Source organism: Parus major, chromosome 1A (assembly GCF_001522545.3).
Source record: "Parus major isolate Abel chromosome 1A, Parus_major1.1, whole genome shotgun sequence".
Classification (NCBI taxonomy): domain Eukaryota; kingdom Metazoa; phylum Chordata; class Aves; order Passeriformes; family Paridae; genus Parus; species Parus major.
Window position 1 is genome coordinate 40490513 of NC_031773.1, and position 23110 is coordinate 40513622.

The 23110-nt window shown below is 32.9% G+C and overlaps 1 protein-coding gene across 9 annotated transcripts in view; it reads right to left on the reverse strand.

The window, feature by feature from the left end:
• CEP290 (centrosomal protein 290) overlaps nucleotides 1-23110 on the reverse strand; it is a 50061-nt gene that overhangs the window by 20503 nt on the left and 6448 nt on the right. For 6 of the 9 annotated variants that reach the window (XM_033514599.1, XM_033514601.1, XM_015627502.2 and 3 more), the window contains 23 exons: nucleotides 22927-23049; nucleotides 21011-21134; nucleotides 20303-20475; nucleotides 19726-19888; nucleotides 18893-18993; nucleotides 18713-18800; nucleotides 18132-18244; nucleotides 17262-17346; nucleotides 16011-16153; nucleotides 15657-15821; nucleotides 14579-14728; nucleotides 13451-13566; nucleotides 12014-12116; nucleotides 10095-10325; nucleotides 8769-8942; nucleotides 7495-7606; nucleotides 6480-6685; nucleotides 4305-4456; nucleotides 3219-3330; nucleotides 2003-2458; nucleotides 797-961; nucleotides 460-567; nucleotides 247-381 (listed from right to left, as the gene is read on the reverse strand). In XM_033514599.1, coding sequence (XP_033370490.1) covers nucleotides 247-381; nucleotides 460-567; nucleotides 797-961; nucleotides 2003-2458; nucleotides 3219-3330; nucleotides 4305-4456; nucleotides 6480-6685; nucleotides 7495-7606; nucleotides 8769-8942; nucleotides 10095-10325; nucleotides 12014-12116; nucleotides 13451-13566; nucleotides 14579-14728; nucleotides 15657-15821; nucleotides 16011-16153; nucleotides 17262-17346; nucleotides 18132-18244; nucleotides 18713-18800; nucleotides 18893-18993; nucleotides 19726-19888; nucleotides 20303-20475; nucleotides 21011-21134; nucleotides 22927-23049 — 3498 coding nt within the window. Of the gene's footprint in view, nucleotides 1-246; nucleotides 382-459; nucleotides 568-796; nucleotides 962-2002; nucleotides 2459-3218; nucleotides 3331-4304; nucleotides 4457-6479; nucleotides 6686-7494; nucleotides 7607-8768; nucleotides 8943-10094; nucleotides 10326-12013; nucleotides 12117-13450; nucleotides 13567-14578; nucleotides 14729-15656; nucleotides 15822-16010; nucleotides 16154-17261; nucleotides 17347-18131; nucleotides 18245-18712; nucleotides 18801-18892; nucleotides 18994-19725; nucleotides 19889-20302; nucleotides 20476-21010; nucleotides 21135-22926; nucleotides 23050-23110 lie in introns of those variants that run through there. The other 3 variants (XM_033514600.1, XM_033514604.1, XM_033514605.1) reach the window with 3 other exon arrangements.

The window sequence follows — 23110 nt, forward strand, 5'->3', positions numbered from 1 at the left end:
TGAATTTTGTACAGCAAGAGGCATCTTACCCTACTAAATGGATGAATAAAAACATTAGAAAACTCTCCTTTATGATTTGTTCCAATGGAAAAAATATTTCATTTTACTCATAGTTTGATTATATTAATTACATTTTCTGAGTGTTAAATATGTCATTTAAAAAAGGGTATTTTTCATGGAATAAAAAAGTAAAAGAGTATGGAAACACAAACTTCACTTTAAATTATAATTTATACATTAAATTACCTCCTCCAGTGATCCGCAGGTTGCCCTAGTTTCCAGGATTGTTCGAATATGTTCCTGAATCTTTCTTAAAGCCAACTCAAGCTGCTGTGGGATTGGCAAAGCAGGATCTGGAACAGAGCCTGTAGCCTCTTCTAACTGCACAGAAAGATTAATATTCCTGTCATCTGACAGCTCTTAAAAACATGCTTATATGTGTACTCTTAGTGTATATACCTTTAAAGCTGTGCTAAGTATTTCAGTTTGTTGATGATCATACTGGTCTAACTGGCGCTGCAGTTCTACTTCTCTCTGGTCCCAAGCCATTTCCCTTTCTTCATGAAACTGTAATAAATGTTTGATAGAAATAGTTTATTTATTGAAGGCAATGGGAATTTTATAGACAACTTAACTGAAAAAATAGTTCCCAAAAAGTAAAACACTCGAACAACAACACTCTATTAAAAAGGATTAGGAAACCAAGATATAAACACCTGTGTTACAAAGTTGTTAGAAAATCACTTAGTAAAATAAGGAACAGGATATTTTTTCAATAGCATGCAGAAATACATACCTTGTTCTGCTGTACAATTTCTTCTTCCAGGTTGCTGATTGTACATTCATATTCAGAAATGATATTACGCAAATACTTCACCTCTTCCTTTTGCTTGACTAATTCTCGACTGAGTTTAAGTTCCTGCAGATGGAGTTCCTCCATTTTCATGTGCCATTCAATTACCTTGCAATGAATAATACACAGTATATTATAATTTACCATAGACCAACTAGATGCAGCTTCACTCTTTGGCTTTGAGGAAGGATGGAACTTCTCAAACTAACTGGAAAACAGATATTTTGCCTTTTTAAGCTTCTACACTTTTCTTCAGTGAGGAAGCATGACAAGAGTATGAAACTGCAAGAGAATGACTGATAAGTACAGCAGCCAACTGGAGAGGCAACAGGTTTCCCTTACACTGACAAAAGTGCATTGGAAACAATTTTCAAATGATCCAAGTTATACCTTATGTATCTGTCCAGACTGAACCAAAAAAAAATGCAAAAATTTTAGTTTGTATTTTCTAAAAGAGCAAGTGAATTCCAAACCATTAAAAACTGTAGGTATACAAAAAAATGCCCTTGTACTAAGAATAACAGACATGTCAAAACGCTCTAGAAAAACATTTGAAAACTGACTTAGAACTAAAACATACCCAAAGCGTTATAACTATTGCTTATATGCAGACAACTTTGGTCACAACAGATATGATAATATCTTGAAGAAAAATGAGAAAGCCTTCTTAAGATTTCAGGGTGACTTTGCTTATGGTTGCAAAACACGCTTAAGCAGAATTACATAAGCACAGCAATATTTCTAATCATGCTGTCTAAATTACTGCCCCTGGATATTTTTTAAAAAAGACATGGATGTGGAAATATTTCAATGCAAGCTCATGGAACAAAACTTCAGAATAGTACTCTGTATTTAATTTAATTAATTACTTAATTCAATTCAAAATTTGATACAATTTAATATAATTGCATTTATAGTTAGAATTTAGTTACTATGTGCCTTAATTGTACACAAAAGAAGATAATTAATATATATAACTGCACTGACTTTTACAGAAAGCAAAGTATGATAGCTGTCATATTCTACAAGTGTATTTTGAAATCAATAAGTTTTACATTAAAACATATATTTAGAGAACAAACTGAGCTGAAACTTTATTTTAATGCAGTTCAGATAAGCAAAGCTATTCAAAGCTATAAAATCACAAACCTTTTGAGCTCCTTTTGTATCCTTCAATGCACTTACTAATTCTTCTAAACTTTTCAGTTTCAACTCCAGCTCTAATGCTTTGTTTTCTGCATTTCGACGCTCCTGCTGGGCATGCTGAACTTCTTCCAAGATCTTCAGTTTGTCATTCTGTAGCTGAATCATTGTTTTAGAGAATTTTTCCTGTTGTGCTAAAGGCAGAGCACCACTAAACTGTCGCCGCAAAGACTGAACCGTCTGTTGTAGATGTTTGGCTCTATTTCTTCCTTCAAGTCGGGCAAAATATAAGGCTTGATCTCTCTCATCAAGTTTCCGCTCTAAACGTAGATTATGGATCTCCATCTTCTGTAGTTTCAATTTAAACTTCTCCAATTTGCCCACAGCAACAGACTCACTACCTTGAAGGGCTATGATATCTTGATGCAGTTTTGCAATAATTGCTTTTTCATCTGACTGTGCCTAAGAACAAAATTGATAGAACAAATTTATTTTTCATTTTAACACAGAATATGTTAACACAGTTTATATGTAAATATAAACAAACTACATTTTATATATATGAATTATATATTGCATGTATTTTATTCCACAGAGAAGAGTAAGAATCAGCCTCTAACAGGCTTTTAATTTTTCCACTATTGTTTCTACAGCCAGATTTTAGAAGTACACCTTTTCAGACACTGATCTTCAAAATAGTCTCTTTCCAAAATACCAGAAACTGAGGAAAAAATGTGTACGTAAACTTAGAAGATATGGTAATGTAAAAGTTGACACAACTGTTGGATTTAAGGTCTCAAAACTCTCTATAATGTGAAACCAAATTATTTTAGCTAATAACAAAACAAAATAGGAAACCAATTGCAAATCTTCAATATTTACAAGTAATTTCTTGCCTTGAAAAAATTGATCAGACTTTCCTCACCATGAGTTTTTCCTTGACCATGAGCTATTAAAGATACAGGAATGAATACTACGTAATCAACACAGAAAAAGGTCAGGACCCATAATAGCTTCACAGCTAGAAATGAATAAGTGGAGAAGGGAATAATAAATTTAATACAGAAATTTTGAAAAGGTATGGGCACTACAAGGACTAGCTTGCTAAGATTCTTCTGAAACACTTCTGCAGTTTTCAAACTCATTGCAAAATTATTTCATTTCCTCTCATTCCAGGGAAAAAAGAATCAGAACTGCAATTTTAATAAAGGCTGAATTTTACCTGATAATCTAAAATTTGCATTCTAAGATATTCCACTTCTTTATCTCTGTATTGCTGGCGTGCCTCCAGAGCTTCAACTTGTTTTTGTGCTACATCAGACAGTTCTCTTAACCTTCCAGGGAAAACAAGAGTATTGTGTCACTTGGAACCACCGAATAACTTTTTCTACATTGAAGATACTAAGCAAAGATAGTTAATATGTTTCCTCATATCAAAACATTTGGACTTCACTCTTTTCAGCACACTCTACTGTTTAGAATTCTGGTTAAGAAAATTCTTCTGTATTGCCTCTCAACTTTATTACAGGACATTTTCCTAAGTATTATAAAGAAGTTTGCTAGCAGTAACCTACTTCCATAAAACAATGCCATGGTTTTTTTACCTAAGCACCTCTGTCCTCTCTTTCTCTGCTACTTCATGATATAAATACTCACTATTTTCTAAGTGCTCAAAATGTTTCATTCTCAATTCCCTTCTCTGCTTCTGCAAATCTAATAACTTATTTGCAGTGCCAAAATTCACTGCAAGTATCCCTATAGATTTTGCTGGTTTAGGCATATAACAGGATTACATTAATTACTTGAAGACAAATGTTCATATCAACATATCTAAAAAGCTCAGTTTTCCAATTTATGCAAAGTTAATCTCTTCTAAGCAAATAGAAAACCTCCCTCCTACTGTGTCTTAATGTTTGAGATATGAGTCTTTCAAAGAAAAATCTGCTTTCCAATTAGTTCTATGAGATTTTCATACACAGAATGGGAGTTGTGGCACAGAAACAAAACCAACCCTAATTAGTGTAAAAATACTACTGTAAGTATCTAATTGCACAGTTACCCTATTTATCCAGGCCAGTACTTAATTCCTTGTTCAAATTAAAATGAAACAAATTGCCTTCTTTACAGTCAGGAATTAAATTCTTCATTTTCAATGCCAAGTTTGGCATGCATATATGCTCAAAAAAACAGGTATTGAAAATTGGATGTTAGTGATACACAAGTAGTGTATTATGTAAGACTAGTATGCCTGAATTTTCACACATTTCTGAATATACAGAATTCAAAACTTATAATTTCAAAGACTTACTTTGATACTTCAATCTTGAGCTCCATCTCACGCTTCTCTAGGTCCATAATTTGTCGTCTGTCTGCATCACTTACTGCCTTACTTACACTCTTTGACAGTTCATCTCTTAAATCTTGTTCCACTTTCTGTGCCTCAAGATTGATTTTGGTGAGCTTAAAAAAATCAAAACCACAAATAAACAAACAAAATGGTATCCTTGGCACATAGCCACTCAAACTCTGCAATGAAATAGCAGCACCAAAAGTACTTTTCTTTTTCAGTCATTACAAAATACAGTTCAGCAGTGATGAGGTGGTGTTCAAAAGCCAGTTTCCCTTACTCTTTGATTAAACATCTTTTCACTTGCAGGATTCCATGCACATAGGAATGAATACACAATTTGGCACTGAAAAGAATTCTAAACTAAACACAATTTTTATCAGTGAATTGTCTTAAAACAGTTACTGCAATAACTTGCTCCTAAACTAAAATGGAAAGTAAAAATAGATTTAAAAAAAAGACTCTAAACACTTTAGGAAATTAACAGTTTTACAAATTTATGTACTGTCTTTTATAGTGGCATTGGTAACACATAGAGGTTATAAATGCCAATACTGACAATAATGTTGTTCTTTTATTTTTTCTAAAACAACTTTCTTAATTGATATTCTTTCAAGGAGCCCGATTTTTCAAGTTGATTATCAAACACTGAGTAACCAATATTTCAACTCAAACCAAAAGACATTAAAAATAGATAATCTTAATCTATCTTAATCCTAACACAGAGAAATCCCAGGACTTAATTAGTGCATACATTTGTGGCCCATTATTCTGATAACACTTCTCTTAATAAAGTAACTGATTTCCTAAACAAACAAAAAGAAGTGCAGGGTATCCTCATGTATCTGGAAAACTAAAAGTAGAATGCTGAAGTTGATTTATGAGTTAAAACAATGTATAGTAGACTTCTAGCTATCAGTTCTTACACTGGTATCACTTATAACTTACACTTATCACTTATAACCTTGTTATCTCTTTCTCAAACAAAAAACCCAATTATTAGGATTGGCACTAGATTAGGAGGTACTGACAACAAGAGTATATGAAACAGAAAATGTATGTCCTGGAACTACAGAAATGGGGCAAAAAAGGGATACAGAGGTACTAGTAAGAAAGAATGGCATTAGTAGTTCATAAACTCAGAATGAAGGATGACCATCAGACCTAAAATAATAATAAACACAAAAGAGAATATGAAAAATGTGATGCTAGGGTGCATCACCTAAAGCATTTCTTATAGAAATAAAAGAACCTATTCCATCAGAAAAGGCTTCAGCAATACTATATAATACTAATATAATACTATAATAATACTAATGCTGAAAAGCTTTATACACTTTCAGTTACTCCACCTCCCAGATTAATAGCAAACACTCTAGCAAAGGACAAGGAGTGGAAATGAATACAACCTATCAGCATTCCTATCAATTATTATATTTCTGCCCTTGTACTAAAATTATAGACCAGCAATGTCACAAGAACAAACCTGTATAATTCCTATAAATAAATTTATTGTAGAAACTATAATAAAGTCTCCTGTTAATAAAAAATAAATTTGTATAAGAAATTCAAATACAAATAGTGTGGGCAAAACACCCTAACAAGTTTAAAACTGATAGGAATACTAAGATTCATCAGCTTCAATGGCACATGACTTCTATTTCTGTACTATAGACAATGTGTGGCATAGGACATGACCAGACTGTAACAAAATCAGAACACTATCATTTGCACAAGGGATGTAAAGTTCTAACCTTTTTTTTTAAATATTTGGAAATGGAAAAATTAATAAGGAAATAAGATCATATGGATCAGACAAAAGAAATAACAAGTTTGGAAGAGACTGTTTTCTTGCAGTCTGCTGACAAAACTAGAAAATTATTTGTCAAGATGCTTTTAATGTGATTTACTATTAACTAACTTCTAAAATAAACTGCTGACAAATGGATTAGTTCTATTTTTATCAGCGTCTTGCATATGCAAAATTGCAGCTTTTAAAGGCTGCAAACTATTTTTTGCATCTTAAGCTTATTTGTTGACACAAATTGGTATTATTGATATAAATAATTTTTGAGAAGCTCAAAGATATGCTTTTAAGATATATCTAATTAGGTTGTTAAATCTCAGCAGATTTACCTCAGCAAATTTTGTTTCCAATTCAAAATTACGTTCTTCTATTTGCTTTACAGTACTCCTTAAGTGTTCATACATTCGTTGTGAATGTTCTGCTCTCTGTCTTTCATTTAGTTCTTTCATTTCCAACATAGTGATTTTCTTAGAAATGGACAAAATCTCACTGTTGGTTATTGCTTTTGTGGCTTTGTCCATGGCATTTTCATCCCCTACAAGAAAAAAATACCTAAATTAAGAAATACACAAACCGATATAACTACGAAAATTATTTCCACCATGAAACTGAACATGAGTTTTGCTTTATCTGTGTCAAGTAAACTTTATCACAAAATCTGTGCTATTTTTTTTAAGGTGGAGGTATGGTTATCTTGCCTTACTACATGTATGAAAAGTATGTAATTTGAATAAAATACTGCTATCAATTATGAATGCACGTATCTACAACCATGGTTATTGAGACTGAAACTACTTTCAGTGTAGCCTTTCACCTTATGCTTAATACAGCTGGCAAATCTAAAGGAAATTTAATTTAAAATCTGTAAAAGAAACTGGATAAAGGAGCTTTTCCCAAATAATGGGAATGAAATCTATACAAAGAAACCCCAGCTGTTAAGAAAGAATACTTTGTTACAAGGCATGAAACTAGCAAAAAAGAAATCACATTCTTGACAACCTCTGAAACATTATTACTGACAGTCAAGTTAGAACATAGTAAGAAAAAAAACCTCAGGTGTTGCATTAAAGCTCTTAAACCCTTGACACAGTAACCCAAGAAAGTCAAAGCGGAGGAGTTTCAAGAGAAAAATACAAAATTTGGTTTTAGCCAAATAAAACATATAAACAAAAAAATTCGGTACAAAAATGCAGATCATTACTGAAAGACATTAAATAGATATGGTTATTTGTTTTTTTTTAATTTTATTTTAAGACACATCAATTTTAAAATATTTTACAGTATTACTTTTATACAGGATATACCATTTGGTGTTTAATGCTGCAATATAACTTTCATACTTGCCCAGTTTAGTCATCTGTTCCCAAGCTTCTTCTACAGTGTGAAGTTTTTCTTTCGTGATCTCCAGTTCCTTATTCAATGAATTTATCTGTGCTTTCAAGGATTCATTCTCACGCTATATGACAGAAAAGTTGCAATGTAACAGCAAACTATTTAATAGTAACAGAATTTGTGTTTAGTATCTACAAAATCTTTCAGATTAACAGACTTTACCTGTGTGTGACCCATAACCTACATATATGGCAACAGAAGAGTACATGTTTGTAAAGTGCATATGTTTTATAAGTGTTAAAATGTCAGTCTTTATCCACTGTATCTTACTAACACAGCTAGTAATGCTGTGAATATTTATTACCAGTGACTGTGATTCAGACAACATCTAGAATTAGATGAGAAAATACTTGTTTGTCATACTAAGCACCTCATTGACAGTGGAAAGAAATACTTCTGGAGGATTACTTCATCCCACAAAGAATACTTCATTTTGCACATAAATACCTATTTGAGACAGATCAGACATTTCTTTTAGTTCTTTTGGGCGTTCAGTATGATGCCAAATATTACTTTTGTAAATGTTCCTTCACTCCTCCAAACAGAAATACAAATTTACACATAAAACAAAAAACAAATTGAATACTTCATATTATTTTCAATTTTTAGTTTTCTGGACATGTTTTTAGTTGATAAATTATTCTCTAGCTCTATGAAGTTGCTGAAACAGGAAATGCAAGTTTTCATACACTCAAAATTCCATACAATAGACATAGGAGTCCTTCATTCTTTACCCCCATGAAAAGTGTGAGGTAGTAACATATCTCTGAAGATAACTTCACAGTTCTTGATAAGAAATTCCCTTTTACTTCAGAATAAAAGTTCACAGGTAGAGCTAAATATTTTCAGTGCCTACAATACTTTGCATGCACATTATCAACAATCTTTGGCTTCTTTTTTTTGGAAGTAAAATTCCAAAGCTTTACTCTTTTTGAAACATTTCATTCCTGTGAAAGCTAGGAATTAGTAAGAACACATACTTTGAAAGAAAGCTTTGAAAGTGTTTACATTCATTCTACTTTCCTTATGACCTCCAAAACTGAGGACGATACCAAATACTCCTTCTGCCTTGTTTTAGTAATCAAAGAACTAAAAATAATCTCTGAGAGAACATATCCAAAGCTTAGTTTAAGGAACAAATAAACAAAAAACCAAAGAACTGAAATGAAATGGTTTTCTGTCTGCCCATTTTTTTCCTTAGGGTTAAAACATAACACAGACATTACCTCCATGTGTTCCATGTTTGTTGTCCTTTGCACAAGCAAATTATCTTTTTGTAACATCTCTCTGTATTTAGCAGTTAATGCATTGTACTGCTTATTGGCCACTTCTAGCTCAGATAATGGCACACTACTGTCCAGCACTTTTTGCAGAGCTGCAATCTTAAAGCAAGCCATTTCCTATGAAAATAATCAGCACAATAGGTTACTAAAGTCAGCTAGAAATTTAAATATAAAATTACTCCACATAAAAAGAATACTTAATATAGTGCTTTAGATATTAGTTTATTTTTCTAAATTACTGTTCATCTTTAAAAATCACCTGCAATAAACATTGACCAAACTCTGATATTCCAACTCTCTTGGTAATTTTATCAATAGTTGCCTCTCAAGGCACTGTCAAAACATATAAAATTGATGTAGGCCCTAGCAACCTGCAAGACCAAAAGGTAAGATTTGGTTTCTTATGATGATCGTAGAATCATAGAATGGTTTGGGTTGGAAGGGCACCTTGAAGATCATCTAGTTCCAAACCACGGCCATGGGCAGGAACACCTTTCACTTGAGCAGGTTGCTCAGACCCCCGTCCAACCTGGCCTTGAGTGCTTCCGGGGACAGGGCATCCAATTTCTCTGGGAAACCTCTGCCAGTGCCTCACCACCCTCATAGCTAAGATTTTCTTCCTAATATCTAGTCTAAATCTACTCTTTTTTGGTTTGAAGCCAGTCCCCCTTTGTCCTGTCACCACATACTCTTGTCAAAAGTCTCTCTATTTCTTGTAGGCTCCCTCCAGATACTGGAAGGGCAGATTTAGGTTACCCCAGATGTTTTCTCATTTCCAGTCTGAGTGACTGCAGTTCTCTCAGTCTTTCCTCATAGCAGTCACAGTGCTGTGGATGCAGCCCAGGACACGTTTGGTGTTCTGGGCTGGGAGTGTCCATGGCTGGCTCGTGTCCAGCCTCTCACCCACCTGCACCCCAAGTCCTTCTCCCAGGGCTGCTCTCCATCTGTTCATCCCCCAGCCTGGATTGGTACCAGGGGTTGCCCTGACCCAGGTGCAGCACCTTGCACTTGGTCTTGTGTAACCTCATGAGATTCCCACAGACCCATTTCTCCAGCTCCTCCAGGTCACAGTACTTATATAAATAAAAAGACTATATATTTATAAATATTTATATATATATAAATATATTTATAAGATTTATAACAGCAATTAGCAAGCTTTTGGGAAATGCATTCAAGAAGCTAGTAATAACTCCATTTAAAAACAAAGGGTGTTTCTTTCCAAACTGCAAAAATAAAAATGTGTCCTATTACTACTATAAACTTTACCTTGAATCGTTGCAAGTTTCCAATTTTCCCTGTAACTGCAGTCTCCATATGTGTTATTTCACCCTTTAGTTTCTCATTTTCTTTTCTGAGGTGCCGTTCCATTTCAAGTAAAGTGGTGCACTGCCTTGTAAGTGATTTTTCATTAACTCGTAAAACAGTTATTTTTCTATTATTTTCTGCAAGTACTTTCTTTGTTTCATCAGGATCCATCTGAAGTGCATCGAGTAAATTCTGTAAAACATTTTTTTAACAAGACCCTTGTACAAAAATATGGTAAAGCACAACTACATACACAAGATTTCTTGTATTTTTTTTAATGTAGGTGGAAAAATTCCATTAATTTGTCTGAAATAATTTCTTTTTGCTAATAAAATATAAAAACACACTCAACATATGCTCAAACATAACATATTCTAAGAAAAAGATTGATCTTCAAAACCAGGAGCTAAGTACATTTGACTGACTAACTGGAATTTTAATTACTGCTGACACTTCCAAAATTTAGAACAAGAATGGTTCTCTGTACTCACTGTCATCAGTCTTCCATTTATACTAGAATAAAAAAAAATGCACTGGAACAATTTTCTAAACAAAATAGTAGTCCAAACAAACCCTAATAACATCCTACTTTGAAGACCAAACCCTTACTTGTAAAGTAAGCACAGGATCTCTTCTGTAGTAGCATTTATGTGGATGTGTGCACTCTCGGGTTTGCATGTATGTTTAAATCCCAGGAGGGGCAGTGGTGGGGAGAACAAACTATAGCAACTCAGGTCACAGAAGTCATGTGAGCTTTAGCTTTGCCATCACACACACCAGCTTGCCAAGGAGACAGGTAGTAGAAATTGGAGCTGCTAGAACTCTGCTGTCTAAACATCTAGTTACTTTCAACACCCTGTGCTATCCTTGCCCTGTGTCTGCTTCTCTAAAAGGACACGTGGCTGCCATGCCTTTGGTTAGATTTTGCAAAGTCTGCTGCCCAAAGACAACCATAGCCATTTAAAATTGCACTATGTCTGTGATTGGACACCTGCATCAATTCCAGGAACTTCTAAATGCTACCAACACTTTTCAGTTTTCTTAATGCAATATTGAATTCAAACTTGGTGGAAGTAAATCAAACTAGAAAGATGAATTCTGTTTCCTGTTTTTCTAAAACCCTGATTCATATACATTAGCAGTTATATATAATAAGATGCAACTGAAAGTAATAACCTTAATTCTTAGGGTTTTTTAATGTATTTTTCAAGGGCCTGTTTGCATGCACCCCCTCCCAGTCAAACAGCCTGGGTAACAACTGCTGTCCAGAGAGCAGTGTGAGTGTAAATAGTGTGTGTGAACAGAATACCAAAGACTGACTTAGAAGGCATTTGCTCAAAACTGATAATCTTAAAGAGAAAGATCACCATTAACCAGACTGAATAGTAACCATAAAATTAGAGACTTCAAATAAAGAAGTTGTCAGCTTGAAAACTGGCATAAAAAAAGCATAAAAACTTCTAACAGCAGGGGCAGAAAGGGTTATAATGCAACACTCATAACCTAGTTCAGCTTCACAAGCTTCTCCACTGTCCCTGCATCCTCTGTGCATCTGTGAGTGATTCTTCCCTGCTGGACACCACACCTCAGCACGCAAGATAATGGTCTGGAGGTACTAAGTGCAACAACTAGTGACCCACACCTCAGGTGTGTGATGTGACCTCTTGGGTGGTTTCTCCCCAGTGCATGGACTAGCAGACTGCAGGAAGGCCAACGGGCACACACAGTGTTGGAGCACCCCCATACATACACAGCACCATGGCATGCACAAGAGGTGTGTGTACACATTATCCCTATCCAAAAAATCAGAGTAATGTATTAAAACCTCTGTTCTATGTCCTAAAATATTTTTCAAAAATGAAAGTAACAAAATTACTTACAGAATATGCCTTTATTTTCGTGGCATCCTGTTCTTTTTGCTCTTCTAGTTTTTTCATTTCCTCTTTAATATTTTCTGATTCTTTTTGCCAGCTTTCCTTTTGACTAAAACAGTAACAAATTTTCATTTATTATAATGAAAGACCTGATGATTTTTAAAACTAACTTCAACAGCAATTCTGAAATATTGCAAATCAAGGTACTTACTTGTGGCAGTAATATAATTTGAAAAGTACATGAAAAATTGTAGATGGATTACTGAAAAACAATATCCTCTGTTTAGACTACAGCTGGTTAAATTATGAAAATAATTCTTCAGTGTCTTATTTGTTCTTCAAATGTATATTATAATGCAGATATATATTTGGGAAAAAAAACAAACTATGATCTTTCATACATGTCTAATAAGGAAGTTCCTATATACTATATGGCATAGTTTAGGGTAGTTTAAAAAATGCTTCATCAAGGGTACTTTAGAAGGGGTATTTTCACTTCAAAGAGGTATCTAAGTTTCTTAAAAAATGGAGTAAAACTAGAACTAAAGTAAATTATTTGAAAGTGACTTTTTAATAGCATGCCAAGTCAAAGAATCTCCTCCTGTAACTTCAATCTGTACCAGGTTTAGAGAAGGAGCCTTGAATCATCATTTTATTCCTGTCATTGGAGATATCTCACCTAGTAGTAAATAAGCATATTACAGTATATTACAGCCTTCTGTAATAAAAAGCTGTCTCTTTAATGCCTAAAAAAAAGAGACAACACTGTCTGGGATTCTTGAAGAACAAACAGAAGTTTCTGAAAAGTTAAACCCTTAGTCCAGAAACCATCCAGGTGACTGTTCATTCCAATCCAGAGAGTATTCAACTAACAGTTCATTAATTGAAATATATAAATCTCCATATTTATCCTCCCAACAGATGAAAACACTTTTTAAATTTTTTTGACCATACTAATAATTTTATAGCATTAAAGTTGACTGAAGCATATAAAAGAACTAGGAATCCAAAAGAAAACCAACCACAAAATCCTGATGATCTCAAATTTTTAGAGATCTACAACTGTATTTGGACAGCAGTTTGCTTTTTTCCCTCCCCTCCTCTCCACTCCCAAAAACCTATTAGAACCCATACTTGAAAGCAAAAAAAGTGAGGCCAAAGAGTCCATCATACCAGGTTCATGTAAAATGCAAGATACCAGATGCAGAAAGCACAATGAAATCCTCATGATAAAATATGCAACATGAGAAGAATGCAGCAGAAGATGGTTTTGTCGTTTTCTGGATCTTTACTTTTAAAGAAAATGTTTGGAGTCCATATCCAAACATGCTGGCACTTATGACATTAACCAAAGAACTACTTCAACACAGCAGAAAATCTTGTCTCAAGGCTGTTAAATATTTACATAATTAAACTTTCATAACTCAGAAAAGAGAGCAATACCTTTGATATTCTTTATACAGCAAGCCTTGTTGATGACGAATTACTGCAAATTTTCGCTTGTAGTCCTCTACTGCATCTTCGAATTGTTTAAGTAACTTTTCTTTGTTCTCCAGTTCCTAATTATTGTTTTCCAAAGAAAAATATAGAAATTATTAATGTAGGTTTTAAACATGAATCTAGCAATTTAATCAAAAATACTTTGTGTTTTCATGATAGATGCTTCTGCCATGAATTGTGTGAACTACAAATATGAAATATGCATTTTCTTTAGAAGCAACAGATGAAAACAATCCAATGAGCTTCAGCATCACATTAATTAGTGTGAAATAGAGAACAATTGTACGGCAGTTACAATCCTCAAAGTTCAAAACACTATGACCTGTAGCTAGCCCACAAAGAATACTAACTGAATGTTTAACTGGCAAGTGTCATTTTCTTCTCATTTTCTCAAATACTCTTCTGCTTTATAAGCATACACAGTTGAGAAAATATTCTCTAATGAAAAATGAAAAAAAAAATTATCAAAGACAGAAAAATATTATTAAGAAGAAAAAGGTAACTTTGTTTTTTACTCCATTTCTCAAGTAGTTCTTAATTACTATATGCCTGTTTGCTATGCTTCCCATGGGAATCACTGGGATCTGTTTCAATGTATTTATGCCTGTATTTACAATTTTTGATGTATTTTTGACAAATAATGGAATGAAAATTAATATAGTAAATTAATAGAGACCTTGGCTCTATAGGAAAAAACTGTTCAAGTAGGATTTGCACATGCAGACTGAAGTGTGGAATCCAGACAGCAGTAAGAGAGAATTTCTCATAGAAAGAGTGCAACTGTGGAAGTAGAAGGAAGAGTGGGCAAATATTTAGATCAAAACTCAGATTTAAAACAAAAAAATCTGAATTACTGTCCAAAACTTAGTTAGCTATTACCTTTCAGGCTTACAGCACAGCAAAATACTTACAGCTTTAAATTACAGAATAACCCATAGAGTTTAGTAGATGTTAGAACACCAAAATAATTTTGGAGAGATCTCTCATGTCCAAACATGGCAAATTACTGGATTTTAGAGGAATTAGATACATATTACAAATATTCTTTATTTCAAGGAATGTATTAGTTACCTGTGTAAGATGTATTAAATACTCATTCAGAGAATTAATTGTATTAACACTTGAAGGAGCCATTCCTTCTGGAAGATTCACTGTTTGGAAGACAATATTGGCACCTTCTGACTGATGTAGTAAGCAAATTTCATTTTTCATTTGTTCAATCTAAAGACAAGACACAAAATTATCATAATGAAGTACCTCTTGCTATTAGATTAAAAAAAATGATGAAAAATATATTGCTACATCACTCCTTATTAATAACCCAATTAATTTTCCCTTATAGTCTAGAACATTCTAATACTCTTTAAAATTACCTTTTAAAAATTCTATGATTTCATAAATCAATACATGCATAATAAATTCATCCAAATTTATCAAATTACCCCAGCAATCAAGGCAACTACACATATCATCACAGTTTTAAAACCCTGTGCATTCCTACTCTAGTAAGATTAAATTTTGGAAAAAATTATTGCAGTGGTTATTAGACAGGTTTTTCTAGACAAATCTTTGCCTTTTCATTTAATTTAAAAGCTCTCTGGTTTCTCTAACAGTATGTAAAACATTATTTTAGAGGATTAATTTCTGACAAATCTTTTTGCATGACCAAAGCTGTCATAAAATGTAAATTTAAACTTGGCTTCTTATAAGGTAATATTTCATTCCTCATTCCTTCCCTGGAAGAACCATTCCACAGAATATATTTTACAACTTAAAACAAGATATAGGACTCATAATTTCAAACACTTAATTTCTGTTACATATTTATAAATAAAAAATGTAAGACTCCTGGCTTTTTTTAGGAAAAAGATCTGTGAGTTTTTTGGACACAGCTCTCCCCAGAAGATAGGCATGCTCAGTGTTTAACATGATGGAATATTGCAAGGATTAAGCAACATCAAGAAGAATAAGATCTGAAGTTAAAAAGAACAAATGAGTAGGTCCATTACATAAATCTCATTGAGATTTGTACAATGACACTATTCACATAAGCTAAATTCAGTGTCTTATAGTTCATGTGGATTGTTCTAAATTATCAGAACAGCTGCTTTTGAAGTAGGAAATAAATTATATAAAATAAATTACATACCTTTTCATTGGCACTTGCCAGCTGATTAGACAAACTTGTTGCCTCCTTCTGAGTCTCTTTTAGCTCCTGTCTCAATTCTTCATTTCGTCCTGTAAGCTGGTCAACCTGGGCTTTCAAGTGCACGCTAGCATCAAAGATCCCATCTGAATTCTTTGACTCCATTGCCTAATGCAGTAAACAATTAATTAACATAACAAATAAAAAGTGTGCAAAACTTTAATTAATATTAATTTAAATTTTTTTTAGAGTAAATTTGAGCCCTCAAGTTTAGACTTCATGAAATTAACAAAAAGCATGACATTTTAACCCTGTAAATCCTATAAAGCTAAATAATAATTTAGAAAGCAAGCTTACATGAACTAAGCGTTCCAGACTAGGGATTATTAAGGCTGTTTCTCCTCCCTTCATGCTAGAATTATTTTGCATTTCCTTGATGGCTTGCAATATTTCTTTCATTCCTTGTTGAAGTTGTTTATTCTCTTCTGATAACTCTTTTACTGTAATAAAAGTTGTAAGTCTGTTAAAAAGCACTGGAAAAATGATTTAAGGTTTCCTAGGACATTTCATCATGATGACTGTTGATTTGATAAATTAAAAGAATGTTCATATTTATACATACATAGGCATAATCAATTATGAAATTAAAATCAAGAGCTACTAGGGATATCTGAGAAGTGTATTTTTCTGATGAAATATCAAGAAAAGATAATTAAATGTTTCATGGGAACATAATTGACTTCACTGAACCTTCCAGTCTCCAATGTTTACCTCACTTTAAACTTCTTTAGTAGTCTGTCTGACTTTTACCAGTTCAGAAACATGGCTGTGATGGAAATGACTGAGTGTAACAATGAAGTATTTAGGAATTGCCTAAATTCCTTCTGCAGAATGAGAAAAAAGGAGCATTTAAATTATGTGGCTGTCAAGGACTCTCAAGACTCCTACTATCTGTAGCTTCTCAAAGAAATTCCAATTTCCAGCACAAAACAAGAAGTCTGAAAACTAAAAAAAAAAAAAAAAAAAAATGCCACAAACCTATCAGGACATTCTCTGCATTCAAACAATATGGCTAATCATCCTGAACAGCCAGGAGTGAAGGGCAAAAACTTGAGTAGTTTCAAGTTTCAAGTGGTTTCAAGTCTATTTTGACAATTCAAAAAGAATTTTAAGAATTGTCATTCTCTGGGGGAAAAAAATTAAGCTTCTTGTCCAAAGAAATTAAAATTATATTTTATTTCTGAGTTTTCAAAAAGATTGAAAACTCAGTTAAGGTAGATAAATATGCAAGCAGCAATTGGCTCTAACTCCCCAACACTTCCTTTGAGCCAGAAAAGCCTGACAATAACACAAGTTGTAAAATTGTTACAAGTGGGATTACTCACACAAACTATGTTTCATGTTTATTAATAAACTATGTTACCAACATTCACTGGTTTGGTAACACTATAGATGTATATTTATACATATACACAAAGATATACACAAGATTTTTTTTACAAGTCAAGTTATTTATGATCACAATTATAGAAACAGAACAACTAAATAAGTAAACTATCTACAGGTATCTGATAATATTCCCTAGTTCTAAAACAGGTTGCAACTTACATTTAGATTGAAATTTGGCTATTACAGTCCTGTTCTTCTCCAAATCTCTTTCTCTCTCAAGTAATTCAGTTGCAAGATATTCATTCTAAAGAAAAAGACAAAGTTTCTTTATAGACAAAAAATATGCAGAAACAAATTTTAGCAGTTTAATATTTTAGACCCAGACTTTTTCAAATTTGAAATATGCATTCACGAAAAATTCCCTGTCCACATATTGATTTCTTGCCTAAATAGGAACAGAAATAGATTCACTGGAATAGTTACATCAGGTATATCCCATATAACACTGTCCATGGAGAAATATATACTCTTGGATCATGCAGCAGCTGGAATAGTGGTCTGGTACAAACTAGAAGTCTGGAAGGCTTTGTAAGTTGTAGCTCTAGTGATATGAAAACACCAAGAATTTCGAAATTACCCTTGTGTTTAACTAGTTGCCACTCTATCACATAGGCTTAGAACCTAAATGAACAAAAAAAGTATTTTTGTTTTTTTCCCAAGTAATTTGAATTCTCATGTATGCCAGAGGTTCTTCTAAATAGATTTCCCACAGCCTTTCTCTCTTCAGCTGTACTCTTTTCTCTACTTTTTACAGAATTTTCTCTGCCTTCAGAATTTCAGCTAGTGCTATTCTATCTATAAGTGTATTTCTGTATTCCAGATTATATGACTTGCTATGATATATTTACAAAAATATAAAATATTCACTTGTCTTCTAAAAAATATTACAGAGTATTCATTTTGGCATTTTTTGAAATCAGTTAAAAATGCTTCTAGATAAGTATTTTAACAAATATTTACAAAACAGGTAGTTTTAATTTATGAAAGAGAAATACAAGAAATGTTCATAAACTTGCTTTGTGAACCTACCTTTGCTTCTACTTCAGCAATGTTATGTCTGCTCAAGAAATCCAACTTCCTGGTATTCTTTCCCTTTTCTTCAATAAAGCTGTCAGTCATCTGCATATTATCAGGGTCCAATCCTAAGTGCAAGTAGATGTACAAGTAATAAACTATCAGGAAATTGTAACTGGTCTCCAACCAAAAGAATACACCCCATTTATTATATCTGAGTTCTACCTTTTTCTACCTTTCCATTGGAGAATTATGGTACCCTGAGTGGCATGGAATTGAAATTTAAAGAATTTCAAACCATGAATTAAGTAGATTTACTGGAAACTTAGATCATCCTGCACCTATTGCAAGGCAATGACAGAAGGCTCGGTGATGCAATACAGGTCATAACAACTCAAGAAGATATGGGGCTGTAAGATCAGGAAATCCAAAACCACTCATCTTTTCCTACAGACTGTGATTTATGAAAATGCAATTAGCCTTTTAATTTAAACAAATTATTAACTATAACATAGCTGTATTAACTATAAACAGAATGTTTATGCTTACGTATAAACAGAGTTTTTAAAGAATAATGCATATTAAAAACATCCTACCTATTGTTGCAACTCTTCCTCCTTTCTCCTGAGCCAACTTACGAATGTGTTTTTTCAGTTCAATTCTTTCCTCTTCTAGTCTTTCAATCTGCATGTTATTACTCACAGATCAGATTTCCATTTTGTTCAAATGCATTTTTATTACGTAGCTCTTACACAAAAATAGGCTTTATCACTTACCTCTTGCAAAAGAATCTGGTTTTCAGCTCTATATTGCTGCTGCTTCAGTGCTTTGCTGTTTCTGAATTCATTTAAATCAATCATTGTCTTTGGCTCAAGACCTAAAAGGAAGTATATCACAGTTATTCTTTAAGGAGGAACATTAATGTTAGTTAATGCAGTTAATGTGTGTAAGAACATATCTAGAGAAGTAGAGTTAAAAAAAAAACTTTGTTAATAGTTGAATATGATTCAACTATCTCTATATAACTATTGATATAACATAAACACACATCTTATACTCCATGTTTTAAGAGCAAAAGAAAGCCTATTTTCACCTTAGTTACTCAAAACCCAAAATGCAATAAAGTGGCGCCTAAAATTAACTTTATTTATGTTTAAATTCTTCTATTTAAAAATAAGCCTATCTGAAGTTTTCTCTGTGTGTTTCATCTAGCATTACAAATTCAGGATGCTGTGGTTTCCAAACAGCCCATTATGAAGTTTATTAGGCAGTGTGTGATTGAAGAGGAATCAAAACCAAAAAGGAGTAGAGAACCTATTCTCCTACTTTTGTCAGTCAAAGGAACCTGTAAGACAAGTTCATTCATGCATTTTGTCCAAATTAATAAAAACTACTTGGAAATACTAGCAGAATATAACTTTTCTATAATATATATTATGATACGATACGATACGATACAATACGATACAATACAATACAATACAATATAATATAATATAATATAATATCAGTATTTTCAATGACTTGATATAGTAAAATATTTTCCCTATAGAATCCTATTTCAATTTTTACACAACAAATAATTGAACATGTACTGGATACAGCATACCTAAGCGCTCTCTGAGTTCTTCATTTTCATCAAGGAAGTCATTTATTTTAAGTTCAAGTTTATTGACTTCCTTAATTAATGACTCAATCTCATGTTCTCGTATTTTGACTTGCTTTCTTAAATCTTTGATTTCAGCAACAGCTTCTTCCAAACCATATATTCCCTGTAAAAATGCCACACAGGAAGTAAGAACAAAACAACCTATAGAAGACTTACTAAAATAGATCATGAATTTTCTTTCATCATTACACAGACACAAAAAAATGTTTTCAACCTCTGTCACTCTTCTGCACTATGCTTAGTGAAAGAAAGTTACTGAATAAAAAGCAGATGCTATAAATCTGTCCTTGACTACAGAGGGGCCTGAATATTTCAAAAGTGAGTCCTCCATCTACATGATCCTTTGAAGAATCATATCTTGAGCGTTCAATTACTGTTCAATAGGGAAGGGAAGCAGGAAGGGGAAGGGCATCAAAGTAATTTATTTAATTTTTAATTAGAACAATTAAATACAGGAGGACAAAACACTTTCCTAAATTTATGATTAATACCCTCTCCACTCTGACAAACTGCTTACCAGCTCATAGTCTCTCATTCTTTTCAAAGTTTCAACAAGCTCTTTGTCTTTTTCTCTAGCATGTGCTTCTGCCAATTCTGCTGATTTCTCAGCCTCTGTAGTTCTCTCTTCTAGCATTTTTAACTTTTCTTGCATATCCCCAATTTGGTTCTGCTGAGCAAGAGATGAGTGACCTGAAAAGAAAAACCTTGATGTTTCCAATTCAACTAGGAATTCTTGCTATCTGCCATTAATCAAGACAGAAACACTTCAGAAAACATTATAAAGGAGATTTTAATTTCCTGCTCTTTTTAATTAGGAAATTACAAGACACTACATATAAGAGGTTGGGTTTTCTTCTCCCCAACATTTTCTTCAAAAAATATTTATCATAACTGAGTGCACAGAAGGGACATCAGAATTTATTCAGAACTGCATACTATTCCTCCTTTTCAATTCTTGATGGAGCTGAGACCTTATGTGTTATGCTCTAACTTTTACAGATCAGGTGTAGTTTTATTACCCATACAACCCACTGAGGTAATTGGATAAATTTGAACTCTTCATGAATACTTAATAAAAGAAAATTAAGAAAAATTATTAGAGACTAAAATTACTCAAATACTGCAATATTTTTTCCCCATATTTCTAAAAAAACAAAGAATGCACACTAAATTTGTGGTTTCTGATTTTCCTGATTTTGACATTAACACAAAATAGTCACATTACCTTCATCTTTTTGGAGATCATATTTTAATTTCTCAATAATGAATGCATTTTTCTCCATTTCTTTTGTATACTGTTCAACTTGCTCAGTGAGCAATCTTATCTGAGCATCTCGCTCTTGCACACCCTATACATACAAAAAAAAACTCCATTAAAGGATCCTTCTTTACTGACAGGCAAACTACCAATACAGAATACTACATGGGAAGTGAAGAAATTACATGTAGCTAATACAAAACATTTTATAGAACATTAAAATACTATACTTACAAAAGAGAGTTCAGATATTATCTAGAAGTTCGGTATTTAAATGCAAAGCAGGAAAAATAAAAAAGAAAGTAAAAATAAAGCACTCAAACACAGAAAAATAGGCAGCATTTTAGTATAATGATTTTAAGTGGAAACAGCACTCTCAGAGTTTGCCAGTATTAGTTAAAAAGTACCAGATGATACAGGTTTCCTGCAGCTTCCTCATGAACAATTGCCATTGGGAACTGAGAGATGGAAGCTCAAGATTGCAAGGACTAACAGTCCATCATACATGACACATGAAATGCAGACAGGCTTTCACCAAGCCATCTAACTTCTAAAAATTTGTATCTTGTTTTGGATACATATACTTTCATAGGTACACACAGACTGGAAGTGATTTCTATGTATACTATCCTATTTCTGTACTTGTACATGAACTTTGGAAACAACAAAGAAAGCTTCGCGTAATTTTTTCTGTGATGAATAAAAAAGTGGTAAAAGATAAAAAAAGAGACTTTAAAAAAGTTACATGCATTAATAATAATAAAATGTAAAATAATAATAATAATGTAAAAATCTCAATGTTTCGAAAAACAACTTTCAGGCTTTGTTACAAATATAACCACATTTGAAACCTGAAAGTCCAGAGCTTAGCAAACCAGTAAAAACCTAGATATAACCCCTTAGAATATAGACATACATTGAAGGATAGCAAGCTGAGTTCATTTTGAGTAAAAACCTCAGCAGTAACTTGATTTATTGCTTAAAATGCATGCTTATTTCCACAAAACATTTCAATGCTAATGCCATGCTAATAATGTCCCCTCACTCCCACAACTCCCCAAAAAAGCAACCTCTATAGACATCTAATCAGCTAAAACCAAACAACTGCTTATCAAAGATACTTTCAGCTGTTTTCCTCCTCTGATAGCTAAAGCTGATTTGTACTTTAGGGTGCTTTTTCTCTCGAGAATCTATCTGTACTAGGTTTGGAAGACTGCATAACTATATCTGACTATACTGCTCAGTTTACAAGAACCCAAAATGTGACATAAATGTCATTACATATTTACTTAAAAAACTTGAAGCAAGGCAGGAAATCATCCTAGAATCAGAGAGTATGCTCTCCATACAGATGATTTCAGAATTCCTAATGGATCACATTATTTTGGAGAGACGAGGAGGAGGTTATGCTTTTTAAGAAAGTAGAGACATTCAAAACCATGAAGAACTATGTAATTTTGCATGAATATGAGAGATATGCAAATTCAGCTAGCTCTATCACACAATGAACCACAGAGTTAACCAGAAGAGACAAAAGAACACGGAAAGTTAACGGAAAGTTAAGTACTAGGTAAGACTGTTTCTTAACAAACTTAGTGGACAGAAGCTAAACTGTATTTTAGAAACACTACATAATAGTTAGAAAAGATAAATATGGAAATAACAGAGCAGCTACCAAGAGCTCAGGACATACATACAGAGAAGTTTCCTTTGTACATTGTCTATTAAACTAACTTTGCAATGTAATGAATCGATCTGTCTCATAATTCTCAAAATTAAGTATTTCATATTTGCAAGCTATGAAATAATAAATTTATATTTGGTCAATAGGATATTTAATTAATGTTGATTTCAATGTGTGCAATGTCTCACATGAACTGTACCTGCTGAAGGGACAGTATACTATTTCTGTCTACATCAAGTTGGACCATTTTCATTTTCTCTTCCATGGTAAGTAACATTTGCTGATACTCTAGGAGTTCGTCATCTTTTGAAGCTAAGATTTTCTGAAAAGAAGATAAAATACCATCAGAACACTTGAATAATTCCTAAAAAGGATTTTAAAAG